This window comes from Petaurus breviceps, unplaced genomic scaffold, assembly GCF_028583685.1.
Source record: "Petaurus breviceps papuanus isolate PSGF00001 unplaced genomic scaffold, PetGlider_PUasm1.0 174, whole genome shotgun sequence".
Classification (NCBI taxonomy): domain Eukaryota; kingdom Metazoa; phylum Chordata; class Mammalia; order Diprotodontia; family Petauridae; genus Petaurus; species Petaurus breviceps.
The window spans coordinates 62,681,868-62,698,445 of record NW_027185761.1 but is presented as its reverse complement, the minus strand read 5'-3'; the positions used below and the strand labels follow the sequence as shown (position 1 = coordinate 62,698,445).

Here is a 16,578-nt window from a genome sequence, read left to right as displayed (position 1 = left end):
GGGGAGGGAGCCTAAGTGGGTAACTGCCAGCTCTGTTTTTCTTAGCCTGTCCCCTTTCCTGTTCCCTAGGGGGCCCTGGAAGAGCAGCTGGTCCTGGACGGTGACCGTGTCTACAATGCGCACTTTGGGGAGAGCATCGCTTCACTGGGGGACATCGATGATGACGGGTTCCCTCCTCTTCCCCCCCCTTCCTCTCCCCTCCCCTCCCCTCTCCTCTTCTCCCCTCCCCTCGTGTTTCCCATGCTGGGTGTGCTTGGGGAGGGAGCCTAGGTGGGTAACTGCCAGCTCTGTTTTTCTTAGCCTGTCCCCTTTCCTGTTCCCTAGGGGGCCCTGGAAGAGCAGCTGGTCCTGGACGGTGACCGTGTCTACAATGCGCACTTTGGGGAGAGCATCGCTTCACTGGGGGACATCGATGATGACGGGTTCCCAGGTCAGGGGGTGACACAGTTGGGGGCCAGTGTCTAGTATTGGGAAAACCTCCTATTTAGAATGGAAATGGATCTGAATATGGGCCCTCCCACCTCAGGGCACGAGGTCTGAATCTACCTAGGGAAGGCTGGAGACTAGAGCTGCACTTTGTAGAGAAAGGGTGGTTTTCCTTCCTTCTAACTCCCTGATCTTTATTTCCTGAAATCAGTGATTTCTGCCTCGTCCTCAGTCACTGACCTCTGGCTGTCCCAGCCGGGGCCTCTTAACCTAGGGAATGCTGACCAGGCGGCCCCTGCTTGTCCTTCACGCGGCGGGCTTCCCTTCTCTGGCCGTGGGTCGTTCCCACGCTGGGTTTGATTTCAGAGTGTTGGCTGGGCCCTCAGCAGGAGCCCTGCAGATGTCTGTGCGAGCACATGTGCAGGCCTGCTCTCATCGCGTCAGTCACCTGATAAGCATTTTTTATGCACCTACTATGTGCCAGGCACCATCCTAGGCACTCTTAGGGGAGACAACAAGCAGACCACTCTGTACAAACAAGCTTGATAGTTGTGTAAGCATTTATTAAGCACAGACTGTTTGCCAGGCTCCTTCTCTCAAGGAGCTCGTGGTCTATTGGGGGACACAAAGTGTGAACAGCTTTGTCCAAACAGCCGCTCTGGTCACTTGGTGATCATTTCTTAAGTGTGTGATACGTGTTGGCCCTGTGCTGAGCGCTGGGAATATAAAGACAGGTGGAAGGAGAGTCCCCGATCCAGCGGGTAGACACGGGATACTCGATGCGGGGGAATCACAGGCCTCGGGTTCAGATCCCACCTCTGATGCTCACTGAGTGACCCTCAAGAGGGAGGTTCCCTCCCTCTCCATCTCCCGTATTCTGATCTCTGCCCTGCGGAGCTCAGCAGGAAGGCCTCGGTCACTGGAGGAGGACAGAGCATAGCCGATGACCCCCACGCCTGAGACAGGGGCATTCTCTCCAGGTCAGTGGCTCTGCCGGCCCGGCGGCTTTCACAGCTTTACAGCGTTTCAGCTGCTGTTGGATTGAGAGGCAGGAAGAGCACTTAGGATCAGACTCAGGACGCGGGTTCAGGTCTCGCTTCTGCCGCTGAGCACCGCTGTGACCGTGAGCAAGTCACGTAAAAACCTAGCAGTGAGAGCTAACGCTGAAGGCACCCACTCCATGCTGGGGGCTGCACCAAGCTCTTCAGTCATTATCTGGGCATCCTCACCACAGCCCAGCGGGGTGTTCTTTCTCTAAATGCCTCTGGGCCTCAGTTTCCTCCTCTGTAAAATCAGGGCTGCACCAGACAGCCTGTGAGGTCCTGCTGGCTTTAATGGAGGCTCCTGTGAGGCCCTGGAATGTCCCTGTTAGCCTGTGATGCTGTGGTGACTTTCTGGTCCCAGCCTCAGTTTCCTCATCTGTAACTTGCCCCTGAGGACACTTCCGTCTCTGTGATGCTGTGACCGTTGCTCTGACGTGTGAGGACTCGGGCGCTCTTTTTCCTCTTTTACAAACCCACATTTCTCATGAGAAGTTTTTTGGGGAGCAGGGAGAAGCAGGGGGTTATTCAAGCCATCAGTGAATTAGAAAAGGGTTTTTTTTAAACCAAGTCATGTTTGTTGCACTGGGTTCTTCCTTGCGTGGCTGGCATGCGTGGCTGCTTCTGGGGCTCGCAGGGGGATGCTGCATCTCTTTCCTTGCTCTGTCAGCAATGGTGGCTGTGGTTTCTTTTCACACTTCGGGTGTTGAGCAGCCGCTCTCTTTCCTGTCTTGGAGGAAGCAGAAGGCAGAGGGTCTCCAACCCTCCCACTGCCACCCCTTTTCTCTCTTCCCAGCTTCAGTTGGACTCTTTGATGCTCATTAAAAATTCCTTCAAATCTGGCCTCAGACACTTAGTAGCTGTGTGACCCTGGGCAAGTTACTTCCCCCTGTTTGCCTCAGTTTCCTCATCTGTAAAACAAGCTAGAGAAGGAAATGGCAAACACTCCATGAAAGCCCCAAAGGAGTCACAAAGGGTCGGACGTGACTGAAATAGCTGAACAACAATTCCTCCACATCCACAGAAAGCTCCCGCCGAGTTGTCAGGCATCTGAGAACCGAGCTGCTCTGGTGCCGAGGGGCTGAGTCATGATAAGTGTGTGTGTGGGGGCGCTACATTCATCCTTTGGTCCCTGCTCACGTTTCCGTCTCTAACTCTTGTCTCCTCAGACGTTGCCGTCGGGGCACCTAAAGAGAACGACTTTGTGGGAGCTGTGTACATCTACCATGGAGATGCCGACGGGATCGTGGCCCAGTATTCCATGGTAATTTGTGGCAGGGTAAAGCTGCCCCAAGACTTTTGAGGTCCCCTGTATTTAACAGTTCCAGAGTGGCTGAGAGGCATTGTGGCATATTGGCTGGAACTCTGGGCTTGGAAGTAGAAAGGCCTGGGTTCGAATCCTCCCTCTGATATTTGCCCTGGGCAAGGTGCTTGTGTCAGGGCCTCAAGGACCTCCCTTGGACAGATCCACTAAGTTGTAAATAGGGCATGATCTTCTGGGAGCCATGAAATCACGCTTCCTTCTGGTATACACATGCCAGTGTCCAGGCTCTGTCCAGGTCAGCCCTGCTCCCATTCTTCAGCATGCAGTCTTGGGGGCCACAATGTGAAAATTGGCCTCCCAAGCCTTGGTTTTCTCTCAGAGTGGCTGACTGAGCAGAAAGCAAGCTCTCCTTGTGTCCAATGTTTGGTTCAGATGCATTCAGGCACTGACTGGGGCTAAGCCGATAATTCTGAAAGGGCCTGGCCTCCTTGGGGTGCTGGGCCTGAAGCTGGCTTTATCTTGTCCTTTGTCCCATGTGGCCATTGGAGGGCCGGCTTGCTTGGGACTGCCAGGTTTTTTAGGGTGTGGAAGCTGCCCACCCCATGGACACTGCCATGGCAACTTGAGTTCAGTCTTGCTTCTTGTATGGGGCACAGGCAGGAGGGGTACTGATCCCAGCACAGCTTCCTTTGAGCTGGAATGGGCGCTTCTCCTGGCTCCAGGAGGGGCTTTTTTGAATGCCTGGATGTCTGTGTGGAATGAGTGAATGAATGAATGAATAAGCATTTATTAAGTGCTTACTGTGTGTGGGACACTGTGAGAATCACTGGAGATACAAATGCCAAAAAGCCTTTGTTCCTGCCCTGCAGAAGCTTACACTCTAACAAGGCAGTGGTGGCCAGGGAAGGGAAGTCTCAGGGCTGGTCAATGGACTCTGAGGACAGTTCACTCATCCTTTCTAGGAAGGGTCATGTTGATTTGGTCCCTGTTTTCAGTATTGAAGTAGGAAGGAAGGGGGAGGGAGGATGGATACACAGATGGTGGCCAGATCTGAAGAGGGCTGGAGAGCAGCAGCGTGGTGGGTCTGGGTAGAGAGGAAGCTCCCCATATTGCCCCTCTCCAAATGTAGGAAGCTCTGTTGTAGGGGGTGGGGATGGACAGTGAGCGAATTCAGTGCCTATCAATCAGCTTGTGTCTGTTGAGTACGTTCTAGATACTGTGTGTGGACTGCACTGGAGGCCCTCAGAGCTCATCTTTGGGTCGGGGAGGCAACACCCCTCCATAAACAAAGGGAACGAGCCTCAGGGGCCCCCACTACTGGATGGCGCAGGCCCTTGCAGATGGAGAATGGAGCCTGACTGCTTCTTACCCAGTTTGGTCATCCGACCTCCCGTTCACAGCCACCTTTCCACAAGGAGCCCTGCATTAGAAGCCTTTTGCCTTTTAGCATCTTTAGGAAACAAAAGTGTTGACTGAGCCTTGGCCCTACTGGAAAAGAGGAGACAGGTGAAATGCCTCAGGCTTTGTGAAATGTGGAAACACTTTCAGTGAAACGAGATGTCCTGATGGGCGAAAATGATTTTTATTTTGAAGTTGGTAATCCCCTCTACAAATAAACAAATAGCAAACAGGATATCCTCCCTCAAATAAGATCCCAAACCAAAATTAGGTACATTTGACTAAATACATGCATATATGTGTGTGTGTATGTACACACATTATATTGTGTAAACACACACACACACGGTGTCCCAGAAGTTTAAGCTTACATATCTGAAACCCATGTTTTGTTTATGTACATACATGCACACATATAAAGGCATACATACATTTATGTAGACATATGTATACATATAGATACATCACAAACTTCATATAAGCATGCGCATGCGTGTATATATGTAAACTTTAACAAAATACTGGCTCCGTGCTCTCATCCTTTTTCATTCTCTTTTCCACTAACACGCTTAGAATATCTTGTGACTTTTGGCAGACACAGTCTTAGCTTTCGATGTGGTCATAGCCTCGTGTGTGAATGGCTCTGCTTGCTTTGTCTCACTTTGCCGGCCTTCCTGTCGCTCTTGGTGGGCTTAATTTCCCCCGCTTTTCTCTAGGCTGGTCTTCTAGCGTGCTGACGTCCCGTTTGGCCACTTTTCAGTCTTTGAACATGGAGGTGAAACACTCAGGGCATCCATGACTTCATTAATGTGGATGTTCCTCCCAGGGCTGCAGGTCACAGCTCATCCAGGCCTGTCCCGTGTGACACCTATTAATCTGTTACTCAGCAAGCCTTTACTAAGGGCCTACCATGGGTTGGTGCTGGGCCATCGCTAGTTGTTTGGACTCTTGTCTTGCCACTGGATTCCAGTGACTGGAGGACAGAGTGAGGCTGGTAACTGCACAGTTCTGCCTCACTTTTTTTTTCCATTTTTCAAATGCTTTATTAACTTCTGATTTACATCATTAATTTCAGCCAGATTTTGAGTTACAAATTTTCTTCCCGTTTTTCCCCTACCCACTGCCCCAAAATAGCCGTCCCACAGGATATCCCCTCCTCCAATCTGCTCTCTCCCATATCTTCTCCTATACCCCACTTAGACTTTTCCAGTGGATCCCTATGCCCCAATGCCTGTATATCTTCTTTCCCAATTACATGTAAGATGGTATTAATAATAGTATATATAATTTTAAACATTTGATTTTAAAACTTTGAATTCCAGATTCATTCCCTTCCTCCCTTGTCAACCACCCTTACTAGGAAGATAAGCATTTCAGTATAGGTTGTACATGTGTGGCTAATGCAAAACAATAACATAGTAGATATATTGTAAAAGACTGACTATATTTCCCTCCCTCCTATCCCACCTCCCACTTGTTCTATTCTCTACTTTGATCCCATCCCTTTTTAAAAGTGGGTGCTTCCAACTTCCCTCCCCCCAGCCTGCCCTTCCTCCCATCATCCCCCCTCTCATCCCCTTCCCCCCTACTCTCCTGTAGGGTGAGATACCCTATTTAGTGTGTATTTAATTCCCTCCCCAAGCCAAATTCAGTGAGAATAAGGTTGACCCATTCTCTTTTGCCTTCCTATACTTCCCCTCCATTGCAACCCTCATCCCTTGCCTCTTCTTTATGAGATAGTTTACCCCATTCTGTCTCTCCCCATCTCCTCTTATTATATTTCTCTCTCACCTCTTTCCCCTTTTAAGTATCATCCCTTCCTATTAAATTGGTCCTGTGCCTTTTATCTATGTACACCTGTAAGTATATATACACACATTTACACATGTATACATATGCCTGTATACCCTCCAATATATACATATATATTTCTATTCCCCTCAACTATTTTCATACTGAGAAAAGTTCCATCAATTACAATTATTGTTTTTTCATGTAGGAATGTTAATAGTTCAAATTTGATAAGTTCCTTATGATTTCTTTTCCCTGTTTACCTTCTCAAGCTTCTCTTGCTTCTTGTATATGAATGTCAAATTTTCTATTCAACTCTGTTTTTTTCATTAAGAATGCTTGAAAGTCCTGTATTCCACTGAATGACCATATTTTCCCCTGAAACATGATACTCAGTTTTGTTGGGTATGTGATTCTTGGTTTTAATCCCATCTCCTTTGACCTCCACATTCCAAGCCCTTCGATCCCTCAGTGTAGAAGCTGCCAGATCCTGGGTTATCCTGGTTGTGTTTCTACAATATTCAAATTGTTTCTTCCTGGCTGCTCATAATATTCTCTCCTTGATCTGGGAATTCCTGAACCTGCCTATAATATTCCTAGGAGTTTTCTTTTTGGGATCTTTTTCAGGAGGTGATTGGTGGATTCTTTCAACCTCTATTTTGCCTTCTGGTTCTAAAACTTCAGGGCAATTTTCCTTGAGAATTTCCTGGAGGATGATTTCTAGGTTCTTTCCCTGATCATGGCTTTCAGGCAGTCCAATAATTTTTAAATTATCTCTCCTGGATCTATTTTCCAGGTCAGTGGTTTTTCCCATGAGATATTTCACATTGCCTTCTGTTCTTTCATTTGTTTGGATCTGTTTAACATCATCTTGATTTCTCTTAAAGTCACTAGCTTCCCTTTTCTCCAATCTAAATCCGAGGGAACAGTTCTCCTCATTGAGCTTTTGAGATTCTTTTTCCATCTGGCAAATTTGGCTTTTCAAGGCATTCCTCTCCTAATTGCCCTCTTGAGCCTCTTTTGCCATTTGAGTTAGTCTATTTTTTAAGGTGTGATTTTCCTCAGTCAGGCTGTTGACTCTCAGTTCTTAATTTTCCTGCGTTGTTCTCATTTCTCTTCCCAGTTTTTCTTCCACTTCTCTTATCTGCTTCTTAAGGTCTTCTATGTCCTGTAACTAGCTTGTATTTTCCTTTGAAGCTTTTGGTGCAGGAGTTCTGACTTCACTGTCTTCCTCCTGTTCCATGCTTTACTCCTTTTTGTCCCCAAAATAGGAGTCTAATGTTGGAATCTTCTGTCTGCTTTGTTTCCTTTGCCTGGTCACGTCGCCCCTCAGTCACTTGACCCCTGGGCTTTTTGCCACAGTAGGACTCTGCCACCAGACAAGGGAGCTTCTGTTCCAAACCCTGGGGTTTTCTCAGCTGCCGGAGGTGTTAGTTGGGTGCCCTCTCTGAGGTCTTCATACACTCTAGCAAGCTGGACACACACCCCAGGACCTCCACCCAAGACTGCAATCCAGATCCAAGCAGGTTAAAGCAAGAGTGATTACCCCTCAGACTGGTGCTTGGTCCCCCTACACTCTGCAGGCCAGGAGCTGAAGCTGCCACGTGGCACTAGCTGGCTTGCTGGCATCTCAGCGGCTTCTCACCCTGGGGGCAAAAGCCACACACTCCCACTTACTGGGTCCCAAAGTCCAGACTGCACTGACCTCTCACTTTGTCCTTTGCATCTATGTGTTGATAAATCTGGAAACAGCCACAGCTGCTGCTGATCTGGAGTCCCTCTGGCCGGCAGCTGGTCAGGCCTGCCCTGGAGCTAACACTGGCTCACGGGCCTGGGCTCGGCTCCCAGAGCGCTGTGCTGGCCGATTCCTGCCGGCCTGCCGGGCTGTCCTCAGTGGGAGGTTAACTTCTCTGTGTCATTTTGTAGGTTCTGCAGCTCCAAAGTTTGTTTAGAGTCCCCTTTTACATGGATTAGGGAAGGTGAAAGCCAGATCCCCGCAGAGGTCCTGCTTCTACTCCGCCATCTTGACTCCGCCCCCCAGTTCTGCCTCACTTAAATCCAATTCACTTGAAAGTGATGTCATTGGTCATCTTTGAGAATGAAGGATGGACAACAACATGTGTTGGACCCTGGAGATACAAAGAAACAAATGAGATAGTCCCTGCCCTCAAGGAGCTTACCTTCTGAGGGGAGACAGCATGTAGCATAACAGGGCTTGGGAACACAACAGCTGATGTGTAGGAGCATTACACAGTCTGGGGTCACCCAACCAACGTGTTCTAAAGAAAAGTCCACAACCTTCTACCCTTTGAAGTTTATAGGGTCAACCCCTGATCAAGGGAATAAGGAGGAGACAGAGGCTTTTTTTCTCAAAAGATTTGCTCTTAGGGGTTTGGCCAGCCTGCTCTCTTCTCTAGGCCAGCCCAATACTTGAATGTTTGGGTTCTGAACTGGCTCACTATTTTATAAAGAGAGCCACAGAGCATGACTGGGCCTCTTCTGCTATTCCCAATGTGCTTTGTGTGTAGCTGCTGCTTCATTTCATTCAGCGGTCTTTTCTTTTTCCACACTGATTAAAGGCCCTTAGAACCTTGATCGATTCCACAGAAATCTGATAAAGGCATCAACATCTTGTTGCTTAGTTTAAGTGGGATAAAGTGATTGATTCGATTAGCTCTCATACTTACAACTATAATCTCCTTCGTTTTCTTATCAAAACTTAAAATAGTTTCATTAGGAGAGAAGATCTATCTTTTTCCCCTCTTTTTCTCCACTTTTTTTTCCTTGCCGTGACCAGAAGTGTCTTCGGCTTATCTTAAATCCTAATACTCAACAGTTTCTCTCCAGATTCACTCTAAAATTCTTCCTATTTATTTCATAAAATAACGGTTGACATTATTATTTCTGTCTTCTTCCAAGAAAGAGATTTTTCCTCATCCTTTCTCCCTGTCTTCTCTATAGTTTTTCCTGAAACCATCTAAATGAATTCTCTCTTCCATTTCTCAAAACCACACAAACCAAAACCAAACCAGCCAACCCCAACTTCCCAATCTTGAGCATTCCATTTGTCTCTTAAAGCAATAGTCGGAGTAAGTACATAGCCTCCACAGGAGAGGCTTCTGAAACAGGTGCTGTATTCAGAATATACACTAAATAAATGTTAAGTATTGGGGGGAGGCACCAGCCACTGAGAACATTAGTAAACACTTTATGGAGAAGGTGGCATTTGAACTGAGCTAAACCCTGTGCTTGCCTGAAAAATGAGTATGATCATAACTGCACAAACTTCACACAGTGCTAGGCGCATATTAGGTGCTATATAAAACACTTATTTCCTTCCCCTTATGTTTTGTATTTGAGAGACAATGTTAATTAATGGATAGAGGACCTCCTGGGTTCAAATCCAGCCTTTGCCACATGCTAACTTTGCAACCCTAGGCAAGTCACTGAGCACCTCATTTTTTGAGGCAAAGACTGTAAGTTGCAGAAAGCAGCTCCCATTAATATAGCGCCTACTGCGTGCAGCACTGTGCTCAGAGAGGAGGGATTGAGGCGGAAGTCTGTCCATCACTTTGCAACAGGGGCCCCTTCTTAAGTGTGGGGGCCTTCTATGCTTTGTCCTGCCATCACAGAGGTACCCGCCTCTCCTCCCTCCTGCCCTCTCGCCGGCCTGCCCCACTTTCCTTTCTAACCTTACATTCCTTTGCTGCCTCCTTTCCTCTGGTCTCTTTCCTTGGTTCTCTCTGTGATAGGTTTCAGCCTGCTCATCCCCATCTAGCTCCTCTCCATGGCCTTCTGGGTGACGCAGTGGGTTTCCCTGGAGTCAGGGGGATCTGGGTTTGGATCTGACCTCTGACACTTACCATCTCTGTGACCTCAGCTCTCTGGGCATCAACGTCCCCCTCTGTAAAGTGAGAGGATTGGGCTAGATTTTCTCTGACATCCTCTCTGGTTTGAAATCTCCAATTTGATGATTGTCATTTTAAATTTTTTTTGCCTTTTTGTATCCTGTGACTTACACTCATGTTGGTGTCATTATTAGTAGTAGTGTTAGAAATTAGTATTAGAAAGATGGTTCTTCATTTCAGGGAGAAATCTGGGGTCCTGGCTGCTCTCCTTGTGTAATTCTGGGCCCAACTCTTCATCTGTTTGAAGTGTCCATTTGAAATGTAAGTAGGGGATTGGTAGTGGACCTGCAGTTACACTGGTATAGGGGATTCCCAGGTGAGGAAACTCCCTCCACCAGCGCAGGGGAGCATTTTTTTCTACAGCTTCACATCTTATGCTGAGATGTTAAAGGACTTACCCCCCAGCCTATGTCAGGACGGGCCTTGATCTCATCTCCCATTGACTCTGAGGCCAGCTCTTCTTCTGCTGCTCCTGGCTGGCTCTCAGGAAGTAGGAAATACCAATAGTAAAGTGGTCTGGGTTTTGGTCCCAGGGCTGGGGGCATATCCTGCATTCCTTAGTCCATCCTGCCCCCACGGAGAGGGTGAGGACCTGGCATAGGGGCTGCCCCTGGGATTTCATTGGTGTAGGGATGCTAAGAGATGAAGTATTCTGGGCCCGGAGATGGCATGGGCAAAGTATAGGAGCTGCTGGACCATAGCTGTCTGTGGGGGTCTGCGTGTGCCCAGGAGGTTATGCAGCCAGGACATGTGGAGGGGCGGGGAACTTGGACCCAGCCGCTCATGGCTCTGAGGCCCATGCTCTGGCTGCTCTGTGTGTGTCTGTCTAAGCATGTGGACATCCCCATACACCCCGAGGTCCGGTGTCCCTGGGCAGGTCACACCGTGGACAGCCGGGGCACTGGGTCCTGTGGGAAATGGAGTGGGGGATGGAGGGGCCCAGGGGAAGGGGCTTTCCTGGGTCTCCCACTTGTTCTTGCTGCCAAGAGCTCTTCAGGGCCTGTCTCTGTGTGCGTTACATCTTCTACAGAGAGTTTTAATTCAGGAGCTGCTGGTTAGATGATGGCATGCAGCTTCCCAGCTGGGGTGTGGGTAAAATCTCAGCTGGATGATCCTGGGTTGGGGGGGGGAAGGAAAAAAAAAAAAAAAAAAGAGAGAGACAGAGGGAGGGGGAGGGAGAAAGAGACAGAGAGAAGAGAGAGTGAGAGCGCAAATGCTGACTAGGAGAGAAAGCATATGGTTGGTGAGTGAGCGGAGCCGGGCGGCTGGAAGGCCTGGGGAATGATTCCTTAGCTCAGACTTTCCCACTGAACAAAGGGGATGGCACATTGCAGACTTGCCTTCTCTGGTGCCTGGGGCAGCGGCCCACAGCAGTGGTCTGTCTGTCAGCCCCCCCCCCTCCCAGGCTGGCCCCAGCCAAGCCTCCCCTGCCCAGCTTCCAAATCCATGTTCCTGAAGGGTGGGTGCCAGCACGTTCAGGGAATCCCAGGGCTGCAGGACCAGCTCTCCCCTCTGCATTTCACGTTCTTTAGTCCAGCTCCAGGCCCCTTTGCTGGGCTCATTCTGCCTCGGCCAGCCCTTTGAGCGCTCTGCGGTGCCTGTGAGCTGGTGCCCACACTCTTCCCTGCAGTGGCTCCCTGCCTTTGCCCATGCCGTCTCCCGTGCCTGGAGCGCTTGCTCTCCTCGCTGCGGGCTCTCAGGGTCCCTCGCTCCCTTCACAGATGAGCCTGGGCGCTATCTTCTTCCGCATGAGCCTCCTTCCGATCCCCACCACTGTGGATGGCTCACAGCTTACTGATGGGGCGGTGGATAAAGTCCTGGGCCAGAGCCAGGAGGATCCGAGCTCCCGGATACTGGGCCAGTCCCTTAGCCTCTGTTTGCCTTGATTTCTTCAGCCAACTTAAAGATGATCACAGCAGCACTTGTGTCCCAGGGTTATTTGACAGCTCAGCTGAGGTCATATTTGTAAAGCCCTTAGCACCGGAGCTGGCACTTGCGAAATGCTTTCCTTTCCCTCTGTATTTTGTGTTTGAGAGACAATGTGACATGATGGATGACGCCTCAAAGCTGGGGTGTCTGGGTGCAAATCCTCTGACATGTACTAGCCAGTGACCCAAGGCAACTCTAAGACTGTGAGTGGCAGAGAATGGCCAGCATTGATACAGCGCCTACTATGGGTCAGTCATTGTGCTGAGTGCTTGTCCACTGTCATCCTGTCTGATCCTCATAACAGCCCTGGGAGGCAGGTGCTGTAATTATCCCCTTTATACAGATGAGGAAACTGAGGCAGGCAGAGGTTACATGACTGGCCCAGGGTCACAGAACTCAAAGGTTGGCTTGAGTCGGAACCAGAGAGGTTCTTGAAGGTGGAGGAGAGATGGTCCTGTGAGCCCACCTGGCCACCTGTGACTCTGCCTTTGCCCAGCGTCCCTCAGGCTTAAGTCTCAGAGGTAGGATGCTGATTCTGGACCCCAGGCTCTTCCTGGCTTCTTCCCACCACATCACGCTGCTTCCTAAGATTTCATGTTGCTTTCCCATGAGCCGTGCATAAGGGAGCATTTTGACTGAGCATAGAATCTTTCCTTCAAATCAGAGTGTGTAGGAGCTGGGATGTGTCACTTTTAGATGGGCAAACTCCCTGGAGACCACGGGTACTGGGGGTGTGGCAGAGAGAATTCCTTACTCATCTCGCTAGGTGGTTGGAAAAAGAGACGTTGGACAACTGCCAAGAGCTGTAGAAATGCAGGTCCCCGTCATGACCTCATTACCTAGGTCTGGGCTGTGGGTAGGGGAGGCTCTCAGGTGCCCATGGGCCTTTCCTCAGGAATTTAGTGGCAGACTGGGGCCCCCCTACCTCTGAACACTCATGGCTGGACCATTCCCCTCCCAGCGAGGCTGGGTGGAAGTGAGGCTGTTCCTGACCCCACCTCCTCAGCTCTGATCCAGTGTTTGGTTTTGTTGCTGGGTGGGATCCCCACCCAGCAAAGGAAAGCACACATTTTGTGGTTGGAGTGGAGTGAGTGTCTTTTAGGAGGGGGAGGAATTGGACAGCAGCTGCTGCCTTCCTGCCTCACTCGGCACGCAGGCTGGCCTGTTCATATGAACAAAAGGAAAAAAAAGTGGTTTAGTTTGAAGAAGTTTTTCCGATGATGTTTTCAAAGGTGATAATTTCTGTTGTGCTAAGTTCAAGACCTTGTTTTCCTCATCATTTCATAGGGGTGACCACAGGGGTTGGCCTTGGGAGTGGAGGTGGTGTCATGGTGACAAATTACTGGGATGGCAGTGTTGTCCTTGTCCCCCTCGCCTTCCAATCTGGAGTATTTCTGTGACTGATGCTGAGACAGTGGCCGTGGGCTTCCCCAAGGTGCCTCCTCTTCTCCCTCATTCACCTCTTGGCACCCAGTGGAGCCCCCCATGCACCGCCCCCTACTCCCAATGGCATCATCGATGTGGTATCCAGACAGGGCCAAATGATGACATTGGGATACTTCTGTTTTCATTTAGCGCTGCTAGACCCCAGAAGTTTCATCTTTCGGGCTTTATACCATAATGGGCTGCAGATGTCTGTGGGATATCTGGAGTCTACCCTGCCACCCCGGAACGGACCCCTCCCCCCAGGCACCCCCCACTCAGCGTTGTCGAAGAACATCTCCCAAAGGCAGAGACAGACAAGCTGTTTCCATTGTTCTGGATTTAGGCTTTGGGTCCGTCTGTCTCAGAGTGATTCCTCTTCAAGGTGGGGGATTTTGTGGGACTTTGTCCCGTCTGTGGTGCTGGCTCCATCATGAAGGGGATTTCTGCTCTTCTGTGTCTAGTGAGGCCCTGGGCCCCTTCTCAGTCACGTTTTTAAATGCATGTGTAAACTTATGAAGGAAAACAAACAGCCTTCAACATATTTAAAAGAAAGGTTCGTGAAGCCCAGGTTAAGAACGGCCTTAGAGAAAACTGCCTTCCTGAGGTGCCAGGGAAAGAGCCCTGGCCTGGGGTCAGAGAACTGAGGCTCAGATCCTGTTTCGGACATTTAACCTGTGTGCTCTTGGGCATGTTATCTCATCTCCCTGGGCCTCAGTTTCCTTGTTGGTAAAATAAAAGGACGTGGCTGGTTGGCCCCTTGGGTCCCTTCCAGCTCAAGGGCTCCGATAATTCATCCATTTGTCTGGTGCCCACCCCCTCAGCTGCTGGACTCTGGGCGTGATTGCCTTTGGGAGGGCTCCTCCAGCTGTGTCTGTCTTCAATGCCCATGGCATGCAGCGTTCTCTGCCCTGTCCTGCTAACATACCCACGCTGCTCTTTGCAGAGGGGCCTGACTAGGCAAGGTGATGGCTCGGAAGATCCCCAGCTAGCCTCATGAGTGCTGATAGCAGCAAGCTGCTCAGACATGCACTCGTGTGCTTACACACATGCACACACCACCCACATATATACCTCCCGCCCACATACCCACACACCCATTCACACACCCACACCCACACACACACACCCACACACACGATGGTGAGCTGTACCTAGAACTAAAACAAGAAGAGTGGGGGGACCTCTTGGAATATACACAAGCCTTCTTCTTGGAATCTTCTTAAGGCCAACATTCTCCTGGTGGAGCTGTGGGAGTCCCACAGTCATGAAAGTTTGAAGCTGAGGATCCCTCCCCAAGGCCCTGGAAGAGTGTAGTGGGAGGGTTCCGGACAAGGACGTGTCACAGAGTCGAGCGAAGGGTGCTAGTGACTGCACACATTTAGATAGCCCTTTACAAGGGTATCTAAGGATGTGACCCTAGAGCTGGGTATCCAATACTTACTGTAAGAAAGGGTATCTTACTTCATTAAGTATTACTTACTTACTTTTTTACTTAGATACTTATTGTAGCCCTGAGAGGCAGGTGTTAAAATTCTCTACATTGTGCTGGTAAGGAAACTGAGACAGCAGGTAGATGACTTACCCAGGGTCATACAACCTCTAGGTTTCTGGAGCCAGGTCTGAACTCAGGACTTCTGCCTCTAGACCTACAGTTCAGTCCACTGCACTGCAGAAATGGATGTATGGGGAAAAAAGGCTGGGTCTGTTGAGTGAGGATTCAGTGCAGGCAGCCCCTGAATTCCACTGGTCCGCCATGTCACAGTGTCATGGGGAAGGCCCCTGGGGGTGGTGGGTTTATTGGAGGCCGACATATGGGTGTGGTTAGGTTATCATTTGCATTAGAGGAAGACACATGGGTGTGGTTAGGTTATCATTTGCATTAGAGGAAGGACCATGGGAGCTTAGATCTAGGGCTGGAAGAGACATTTAGGTCACCTTGTCCAACTCCTTAGCTGTCCTTGTATATATTTTGTTTAACCACAGTTGTCTACATGTTCCCTCCCCATTAGATGTGAGTTCCTTTAGGAGTGGTGCCATGCTTTTACCTTTCTTTGCACGCTCAGCCATTGGTTTGGTTTCTGCACACAGCAGGCACATCACATCAAGTTGACTTGACTTATTGCCTTGTGGATGGGGAAATTGAGAATGTGAGAGAGAAAGGGACTTACCCAGGGTCCCGCAGGTCGTGAGCAGCAGAGCCAGGGCTGGGACCCAGGTCCTAGGACTCCAAACCTGCTTCTCTTTCTACTGTAACTTGCAGTCCCTTGCATCCACACCAGCGAGGTCACTGACCCATTGGCAGACCATTAGTTCTCCATATTTCTGGGTCTCCCACCAAATGCCCATCTTCAGATTCCTCCTGTCTTTCCACCTTCCCCCTCACTCCAACGATGAGAAATAGAATGTGAAGGCCTTGTGGCCAGCTGGGGTGTGAGAACCGAAGAGAGCCCAGCTCCCCATCTCAGGCACTTGGGTGACAGTGAGAGATGCACCAAATAAAGTAAGAGAAAAAACAACCTGGAGAAAACAGATGACCATGTAGAAAAAGCTTCGAGATTAACTAAGTTAACGAGAAGCCAAAAATATGCTCCAATGGCACAAGTAAATATTATGGAATAAAATAAACCAGAGAGCATTTCCTAGAAGAAGAAAATAATGAAGAAACTTTTACAAGGACTCCAGAAATCAACCTGGGTCTATCAGAAGGTGCTTCAATGTGGAGAAATGGAGGTGAGCCTGACCCTTTTCTTAGGGGCATCATCATGAAGGAGATAGAGGTTGAAGCTGAGAAGACCTGAATTCCAGTCCTGTCTCTTGACATTTAATTGGCTGTATGACCCTTGTACTGGTCCATCAATCTCTCTTTCATCAGTCTCAGGCTATTCTAATAAAGGCAAGCTATGCTAGCGGAGGGGGCTTCCTCACCTGGGAGTTTCCTATGAAATCATGGGTCCAGGCGTTATCCCATACACCTAGGGGTGGAAAGGTCGTCAGAGATCATCCACTCATTCTACAGATGAGGACATGAGGACCCGGGAGGGACCCATCCTCCTGATTCTGAGGGCTACAAAGATGGAGTTGAAATCTGTAAGGGAGGATCCAGAAAGTGATGTACGGAGGTGGACTTTGTCAGGAATCTGGGTGTCACAGCAGATACAGCATTGAACTTGGAGACAAGAAGATCTGAGTCCACATCCAGCCTCAGACAGTTTTTAGTTGTGTGACCCTGGGCAAGTCACTTACCCTTGGCCTCAGTTCCCTCCCTTATAAAATGGGAATAATAGCACTTTCTGGGATTGTTATGAATCTTCCTGTTCACAGGAAGATATCTATATGATAATATATGAAAGTTGCATTGCAAGCCTTAAAGCACCATATGGAAGCTAGTTGTTATTAT

The 16,578-nt window shown here is 49.3% G+C and overlaps 1 protein-coding gene across 1 annotated transcript in view; it reads left to right on the top strand.

Moving 5' to 3' along the window:
• The window catches only part of LOC138158503 (integrin alpha-9-like), an 85,316-nt gene that overhangs the window by 60,621 nt on the left and 8,117 nt on the right, over nt 1–16,578 (top strand). The window contains exons 11-12 of the mRNA XM_069084570.1: nt 325–430; nt 2,636–2,730. Coding sequence (XP_068940671.1) covers nt 325–430; nt 2,636–2,730 — 201 coding nt within the window. The remainder of the gene's footprint in view (nt 1–324; nt 431–2,635; nt 2,731–16,578) is intronic.